General features: G+C 38.6%; 1 protein-coding gene across 6 annotated transcripts in view; it reads right to left on the reverse strand.

Annotated features, from left to right (window-relative positions):
• Positions 1-486: 486 nt before the first annotated feature.
• csnk1g2b (casein kinase 1, gamma 2b) overlaps positions 487-9,292 on the reverse strand; it is a 25,768-nt gene continuing 16,962 nt past the window's right edge. For 2 of the 6 annotated variants that reach the window (XM_025053315.1, XM_025053317.1), the window contains exons 4-12: positions 8,925-9,073; positions 8,257-8,491; positions 7,819-7,904; positions 6,298-6,382; positions 6,053-6,201; positions 5,798-5,881; positions 2,272-2,378; positions 1,489-1,539; positions 487-1,282 (exon numbers count right to left, since the gene is read on the reverse strand). In XM_025053315.1, the coding sequence (XP_024909083.1) occupies positions 1,258-1,282; positions 1,489-1,539; positions 2,272-2,378; positions 5,798-5,881; positions 6,053-6,201; positions 6,298-6,382; positions 7,819-7,904; positions 8,257-8,491; positions 8,925-9,073 (971 nt within the window). In that variant the 3' untranslated portion in view covers positions 487-1,257. Of the gene's footprint in view, positions 1,540-2,271; positions 2,379-3,797; positions 3,900-5,797; positions 5,882-6,052; positions 6,202-6,297; positions 6,383-7,818; positions 7,905-8,256; positions 8,492-8,924; positions 9,074-9,292 lie in introns of all 6 variants that reach the window. The other 4 variants (XM_025053320.1, XM_017031106.2, XM_017031112.2 and 1 more) reach the window with 4 other exon arrangements.

Here is a 9,292-nt window from a genome sequence, read left to right on the forward strand (position 1 = left end):
TGGAATCCAAGAACGTTTCTTCTTTTCACATTAGTGGTACATAATTTTAATAACATATCTCATACTAGGTAAATGGGGCAGAGTGGGCATTATTTCTGTCAATTTCTGTCAACTAATATAAATTTAAAAACGGTGTCTGCTAGCATCTCTGAGAGAACACACACAAACCTGTGTCTTAACAGTGAAGCACAGACGATGGTCACTGCAGGTAAACGATGCACACTGTGCACCTGAGAAGTTGAGCAGTGATCACTTACATTCTCCAAACCCAGACACACAGACACACACAATAATCCAGTGAGCGTTTGGAACAGATTAGATAAAATGTCATCACTGGACACTCGCATGAGCTTTAAACATTTTACTTAGAAAGGCACAAACTATGATTTCCTGGTAAATTATTTTTGATGTAAGAAATAAAAATCGAAAGACATTTCTTTCTCCTTTCATGTAAATCAACAACATTTTCCGGCCACAACTCAGATATAAGCATCATGAAGGAATCTTCCTAGATCAGTCTTTATTAGGTTGTTTTCTTATCTGTTAATTTCAAACCTAAAGTATTCCACTGTAATTTTCTTTTTTCCAAAAGTGCAATAATAATAAGAGAGCTTAATATCTGTTTCTCTCGATCTTCCACAGTACCTGAGGCCAGTGACTGTGCTACAAAGTCCATGATGACAGACGTAAAGAAAGCCAGAGTGAGGAAAAGAACTGAATTCCAGAACACTACAACATAAAATTAAGTTTTCAATGCAGGAATTAGAAAAAAATGAGGATTCAATTACAAAATAAGAAAAAAAAAAAAAAAACACATAAAATCCTCCAAATTCTGTTTTATACAGTAGATGAAATGCTTCCTGTCTCTCACATCAACATCAGCATAGTTCACCTTTTCTTCTTTACCTTGATCCCAAAACACACACCAAAGGGCAAAAAACAAAGTAAATTTCCTAAGGAGCAGATTTCTTTCGTGTGAACCACTGCCAGGATTCCCCTGATCATATCGGTTGACTGTTGGAACAATACACGTTCTTTATGGAATCTAGAATACAACAACTGTTTCAAACAGTATCTTTTTTTCATTTTCACGCCACAGAGTTTCATTGTTACAGCTTTTTTTTTTGCTTTTTTTCTTTTTTAAATGTTTTTCTTTTTACTTTTCTCTTGAGCCCCCGTTGTAAAGCAGGTACGTTCAATTTTGTCGGTAAAGGAATCAGGAGTCTGTTGTGGAGTCAGTAGGACTGCAACATTCCTTTAACTCGTCAGTAGCCGGGGAACACTGAGAACGAGAAAAGAGAAGAGATAGAGCGTGGGGCGGGGGAACAAAGTGACAGAAGCAAAGTGAGAGGAGTAAACAGGTGAAAAGGGGAAGCTTGAAAGAGATAAGAGGCGAGGGGGGGGTCTGTGTAGTTGCTTCCATTTAAAACTCGACAGTGACCACAATGTTTCAAGTTCACTCTTCCGTCCATCTCCATCTTGTCTCACTTGTGCCTCTGAAGGGCTTTCCTCTTTCTTCTTTTGAAGAAACAACAGCACCTTCAGAAAGAGACACAGTACTCAGATTGAGAAACGACAGCAGACAACAACTGTAAAAATAAAAAAAAACGATACATCAACTATGTAATAAAAATAAAAAAAAACGATACATCAACTGTACTACTACGTAATAAAAAAAATGTTTTAGAGTTTCTTGTACATGGCATGATCCTCAGTCATGCTTGTTTATAATAATGGAAGTCCCCTGATACTTCCCCAGTGCACAACACTGTGACGTAATTTATCATCAGTGTTTTCGACTGAAATGTGCCATTGGTGTAAAAGTTCCTCTCACTGTCTGTGCCATTGGTTGTGTGAACTACACAATTATGGTTAAATTTATTCATCTTTATTATTTCATTTTTGTAAATGAGAAAATAAAAAATAAAACCAGCTGAGAGTATTGCCCTGTTTGGTGTCATCACTGCAGTTTATGTTGAGCTCACACCTTCATGCTGCATGTCACTATTACCCACCCTGCTGCTGCACCACCTATACAACACTGAGTGGTGACCCTCAGTTCACTACTGATCAATGGATTGATTGAATGACCTAGAAACTGATCATCAAATCAGTCGGGTTTCTTATTTTTGTGTTGTGTTGAACTTATAATATTAAACTAATGAAATAAAATTCAAAAAAAAATTTTTAAAAGTGTTGTCATCAGGTTAAACTAATGAAATAAAATTCAAAAAAATTTTAAGTGTTGTCATCAGGGGAGCAGTTTCATACTTGGTTTCATCGGCCACTTCAACATCAGTGGGAGCAGTGATGGGAGCGTTGGAGTGTCCTGCTGTTGGGTCGTCAGTGTTCAGCTCTCCATTCGTTGAGCTCATCACCTGAATTAAGAGAGAGGCATCAGAACACCAGTGATGAACACCGACAGCCACTGACTGTAGTGTGGAGAAGCAAACGTTCACAATAAAATATGAAACACTTATCTTTGAGCAGTCTCAGACAAGGAAAAACAGCAAGAGGTGTAATCTGCCCCAAAGAAGCAGCTTCACAGAAATCGAAAAATCGTTTCAACTTTCACTGTGTCCACATACTCGGCTGAAACAAGTTTTGTTTGCTGGAATGCATTCTTTTCAGTTAAATCAACAGCCACAAGACTGAGACTACACACAGAGTTAATTACGTATAAAGGAAAAAATGTGAATGTTTTAAAAAAAAAAAAGCTTATTTCATAAAATTAACTAAAACTTGGAGTGTCAATATTTTTAAAATCCAAGGCTTATAATCCATTCGATTGGTCTCTTCTCTATTGGTCATTTTGCACAATAACTCAGAACAGAAGTTTCTGTTCCCTTAGATTTCCTGTCTGTATCATTGTCGAAAAACACCTATTGTAATACAAAAGACAATGAAACAAAAAAAAAATCCAGCAAATACATTTTTCTAACCTCACACTGTAAGTCAGCATTTATAAAAGTCCTGCAAACAAACTTGTGACACTACAACTTTGACGCCCCCTCAGAACGATGTGCTGAACGATATTGTACTCTTTATCTGAGCGGAAAACCAGTTTTGCTTTTATCTGAATTGTTATTTTGTAGATAAAGATCTGCAGCCATAACAATATCAAGGCAGAAAAGCACAGCAACCTGAAAAGGTGCACTCAGATTCACAAAGATGTAGTTGTATATAGATAGCGCAAATTGAAGTGGAGTAAATAAGTTCAGCAAACAAACCCTGTTTCAATGTGTGTGAACACCGCTTTTTAAAATCCAAATAGTCACTCGTAGAATTATTTTAATAGTTGCTATTTCGATTACACAACACTAGGTGGCATGACACTGCCATTTTCTAAAAACGGGAAACTGGATTATGTTGCTACAAAAATAGCCATGTTGAGGTTAAAGAGCTAGTAATGTTTGCATCCAGTATTCCTACTAATGACAAATGTAAAGCCAAAGCTTCATTGGCCATTTTATCTGTTTGTTGTTTAGATTTTTTTTTTTTCCTCAGCAGTCATTGCTGGATGTCATCTTTGCATGGCCCTTCCTGTGCACAGCCTACAGCAGATGAGGTGAATAAAAGCTAACAGAACAGGCATCAGGCAAAGCAACAGACACACTGGGATTTAAACAATCAGATGTGTGAACAGAAATGAGAAAAGAAAAAAAAAACAGCTGAAAGGGCAGGCAAAGTGAAGACTGTGTGGGATGGAGGGAAGCAGACAAACAGAAACTAGCTGTGGCTTCATGCATTGGCCACCTGAGCAGCAGCAGTGGCAGCAGCAGCAGCAGCAGCAGTACCTGAACAGAGCCCCCCAGCCGTTCAGCTGTGAGGTGCGACCCCAGAGTCTCCTTATTGGTCACGGGAGTGGGCTGAGACTCACTTCCTTTGGGCTCAGGAGACTTGACGCAAAGAGCAAAAAAGAGTGGAGGCAGGTGGTGGCAATGTGGTGAGGAGGAGAAAGGGGGAGGGACAGTGAAGGGAAGGAAGAGGTTGTGGGGTCAGGGGGTGAGGGTGAGGCAACGTGGTTGGGTGGGAAGTGCCGAGGGTGGAGGGAGGTGGGGGAGTGAATAAACAAAATAAAAATTATAGAAAACATCTCCCAAGCGGAAGCAGGCTTGTTAAGACAAACTATGTTACTAGAGAAGAGGGAAGCAAAAATTTATGTGAAGCACAGATCGACACACTAACAAAGTCATGCAGGAGTAAAAGGAACCGGCATTGATCACCTCAGCTAGTACTACTGCATCTAAAAAAGAGATTTAGATTGATATTTTGGAAAATAAAATTGTACATTTTTTCCTTCCTGATCCTCATCACCTCAGAGTACATATACTTCTTTTAAATGATAGTGGTGACTATACAACTGAGTCATTGAGGTTTTATGGTAACTGGTGGTACAGAGAGAAGAAGTATTTTATCAAGCTACTAATGATAAAATGGTAAAGTAAATGTCAACACTGTTAGTGTAGTCATAAACGTTATACCACTTCTCTGTGGATTCCTGTCAGGTTAAAATCACATCATCAGAATGAATCTTTCCATACGTATTCAATGTGATTTTATGCAATATATACAGTGTTGGGCAGGAGTTTTCATCCACTCTTTTGCACAAGTAACGTGACAAAAGATGCATTGGCTAGTGTAAACTTACTGTAACAGTACAGAGTGCAATGCATTTCAATTTTGCTGAAGATCCAAAAATGTGTAATTTTTTTTCATATTATTTTTTGTTTTGGCTGCAATCGCTCCACAAATGATGAAGTTTTGGAAACCAGTTGAAGTGAAGGACCAGACGTATTTCTCTGTTCTTGGGGAAAATGATTTGCTTTGTTAATTTTCTCCAGGTATTTTGTCCATTGCTTCTAAAGTAGCTCTCTAGTCTTAACAAAAACACTTGCACCACAGCTTTTGTCATCTCCACATTGACAGTAAGGCAGCCAGGAGGGTAATGTAGACAGTAAATTCAACAATCAATCTGGTTGAAAGACAACTGTATTAGCTTTAACACACAGCCACCTCCTGGGAGTCACATCATTTGGCCTGCTCCTTAGTTTTCTCTCTTCTAGTGTTTGATTCCATTAACTGTCTCAAAGTCTGCCTGTATATAACTTCAAATGACATTGTCTGAGCTTAAAGCCCATTGATTAATATGGAGTTTGTGCAAAATGACTGTTTAATTGCCAACCGCCATTTGGACCTAAATATCCTTTGTAATGTTCTTAGAAGTAGAAGTCAGTGGGTTTGCCTTGCACCACAATCATTTTCAATAAAACTAAAACTTTACCTTATTTCAAACTCAGAGCACACGACTGGGTTTAGATAGCATGCCATTACGAAAAAAAGGAATTACACTTGTCACATACTAAGCATTGATACCTTGTCATTTATATGAACAATGCACTTCTTGCATTTTCAACTGGCATGCAATGACTGGAGCTTAGAGTGGCAAGGTGATAAGAACAAATCGAGGTCAAAAGCTCTTTCACAGATGAAACAGCGGCTCAGCCTCATGACTGTGCATGTCAGTTACTGTGTGACTAGACACATTTTTTATGAACGTGTTGTCTGACAAAGACTTTGAGCAAAGATGACTTCATTGCCATAAAGAGAAAAGACAAGAATGAAGCAGAACTGGAACCAAGTAGCAGCCTTTCTCTCCAGGAAGTTGCTTACGGTTGGACACAGCACGGCAGGGGAACTTGACTGACTGGGTTGGTCGGTCTACAGGTCACTCATTGGACTGTGAGGCTGGTGAATGGGTGTGGTGTTTGTTGTGTTTTATTGCTGATGAGCTCACCTGGTTTTTGGTCTGCTGTTGTGCTTTGTCTCTGCTGCTCGACTGCAGTGGCGCATCACTCGGGATTGGACCAATTGGTGTGGGCTGAAACACAGTCATAACTCCAGTGTCATTACTAATTAAAAGAAATAACTCTCAATATTAATTCCAACAAAATACACATGAGCAATAATTCATACTTTTTTTGTCACTGTGTTTGCTGGATGTGAACTAAAGATTACAGCGAAACAATTGGATTCTATGAGGGGCACTCACAAGTGATTTGCCGACCCAGTCATACTCATAGTCAAAGACATAGCCATTCCTGTCGAAGAGATCGGTGAAGAGCTTCCTCAAGTAGTCGTAATCAGGCTTCTCAAAGAAGTCCAGCCTCCTGACATAGCGCAGGTATGTGGCCATCTCTTCTGTTACAAAAGGAATATATTTAAAAAAGGAGAAAACCAGACAACTACCTTGGATCACAGTCATGGTAGACGGTAGGAAACGGTAGTTTTACTGACCAGGGAAGCTTTCACACAGCACTTCTATCGGTGTTGCTCGTTTGGTGTCGCCAATCTTTTGATACCTCTCCTTAAGAGTGTCAGCCTAGAAATGCAAACAGAACAGATCGTTTATAACCAGTGCTGCAATAGTGAGTTTAATGATATTGATACAATAGATGTTTTACAGAGTTATCTGCAAAAAGATTTTCTAATGAATGTGACATTACGAGCTCCATCTTTGTAGCCTTTCAGCAACATTGAAACCTGCAAAGGGTTCTCTGTTCCCTGTATATCACTGCTGACTGTCACATCATGTGCAGCTGAGAAATAGCTCTCTGCTCAGCCACCAACACATTCATACATCTTCCACATTCATCCAGCCAGAGCTTCCACCCACATAGCAAATGTTCAAAATGGGGTGTCTTTTTTTCCAGTATATTCTGCTTACACCTTTATTACCTACATTACCTAGACGACTGGAAAACATATGTATTTATCACCTAAAAATGGACAAAAACACAAATACAAATCAATTAATATGGTGACATGTCACTGTGTTGGCAGACAGACATGATGTGAAGTGGGAGAAACCTCCAAGGCCATAATCCAATTTGCATCCATGATTATATAATCATTTTTAAAAAAGTCCTTCAATGTGATTCCATCACCTCAATTTCATAAAATCCATCCGTGACCGATACGTCTGCTGTAAAGTGTTATCACAGACTGAATCTGATTTGATCAAACAATCAAAAACACAAAAAATACAGAATATTTTTAGAAAACAGCACCAATGCACTGTTTTACAAAGATTGTGAAATTTCTTGTAAATGGAGTGCTGCATGAGGAACTGTTCCACAGTCTGTCTTTACTCTTCCAGCTAACCGACAGCAGACGAAAAAGAAACAATTCACACAGTCTCCTTAAATGAGCTCGGCCAGAAATAAAACCCAGTTTTGGAAAGAACCAAGTGAGAAAAATGTGTTTAAACTGTTCAGTGCATTTAGAATATTTCTTCCAGTGTGAAATATTGTCATATGGCACTTCTCCTTGGTGCCACACTGCTGCGTATGTTTAATGCATATGCACTGCACTGATTTCCTGCCATAGGCATCGTTTGATCACAAATTCCAAATAGAATACTAATTAAGGTGATAAAAGGGTCCAGTTTGGCCCACAGACAAGAGAACATTTCTTAACCCGACTTTAAATTAAATGATCCGGGATTCAAGCAGAAAAGGTTGCAGAGAGGACAATGCAGATACTGCTGATAACGACGAAGTTGAAGTTCCTCTGCAGTACAATTATGGAAACTATTAGAAGAACTTCCCAACTATGAGAAAGGCCTGACAATATAGACATAAACTAAGTAGGTTTAATGTTTGGTTGTCTACAAAGTGCAGTCAAAATCTAATTTTAACAAAAAAACGTTTTATTTTAGCTTTTGTTAGGGCAGGCAGGAAAATATTTGGTAGTAGATGTAGTTTGATGTAAGACTGTGTAAAACCAATGCACATTGTGTACTATATACTACAATACCTTAAGGCCCTGCCATGGTAGGCTGCCTCGAAGGAAGTACATGAACATGTGGCCCAGCGCCTCCAGGTCATCCCTTCTACTTTGCTCTGAAAATGAGAAGATACAGACAAAATATATGGTTTGCTGCAACCAAATTATTTTTTACAAACATGGAAAATAAAAAGGTGGCAAAGTGAAACAGTACAAAAGGCACATTGAGCAAAAGAGGATTGCTTTAAATCATATTCAGCAGAGAACCAACACTGGGCAGGGTTCAAACAAACACTCCCCCACACCCACTTATTAAACACTTCACATATGAGGCAACAATTTATCATTGAATCACATGAGCGTGTACGAGAGTGTTTAGTTGGAATGGATAGAAAAAAGGCAAAAACCCCACTCTCACATGCAATATTTTAAATATTTGAAGAAAAACATCATTTTAAACTCCTTCACCTTTTCCAAGATGTGTGTTAATGCTCATGTAGCGTGCTGTCCCAGTCAGACTCTTGTGCTCCCTGTAGGGGATGTGTTTTTTGGTCTCGGGGTCTATGTACTCTTTGGCCAGACCAAAGTCGATGATGTGGATGGTGTGCTGCCTCTTGCTTCCTGGCCGTCCAACCAGGAAGTTCTCTGGCTTCACATCTCTGTATATCAGACTCTTGGTGTGGACATATTCCATCCGTGTTATCTAAGAATAGATTCAGGTTTTTGTTGATTTTCATCAGTTGTTTGGTAAATGTAGTTTTAAAAGAAAGCAACACAAAGTACAAAAACTTTTAAATCTGTAAAAAACAACAACTTTACTTTATTTAAGTTTAAACACTGCTGCAAACGATATTTTCATCAAAGAATTCCTTCTTTGTAGAATTCAAGTCACATACTTCAGAAGATGTCTGATTGAATTGATCTGATTATACAAATCAGATCAATTCAATCAGACATCTGAAATTCCATTTGAAAACCCATCTTAAAATTGACTTATCCTTTTTGACTTATTTTTAACTTAAACTAATATGTGTGATGTGTGAGTTCTGTTATTAATCCTGTCAAAGTCATTCCATACCCAGGGTGCCTATCTAAATAAAAAAAGCTAACCTGAGCCATCATATTCCTGTGCTTACCAGCTGTATGGCTATCATGAGGACGGTCTTGAGGGAGAAGGTACGGTCGCAGAGGTCAAACAGGTCCTCTAGACTGGGTCCCAGCAGCTCCAGAACCATGGCATTGTATTTCCCACAAGGACCAAAGTAATACACCTGAGGGATCCCCTCTGCAGAAACACACATAAAACAAATATTCAATCATGTCGTCATACAAGAATAAAAATGGTAAATCAAAAGCATTTTCTAATCTTGATGACCATCTAAAACATCTGTATTTCATTTGATCCACTGTCTAAAATTCAATTTCCCTTTACATATCTATCATAGTGTTTAACGTCCTACTGTCTGTATACTACTGTCAAAATGTCAATACTCAGAAGGGCCAC

The sequence above is a fragment of the Cynoglossus semilaevis genome, chromosome 2 (genome assembly GCF_000523025.1).
Source record: "Cynoglossus semilaevis isolate Cse_v1.0 chromosome 2, Cse_v1.0, whole genome shotgun sequence".
In the NCBI taxonomy this organism is placed as follows: Eukaryota; Metazoa; Chordata; class Actinopteri; order Pleuronectiformes; family Cynoglossidae; genus Cynoglossus; species Cynoglossus semilaevis.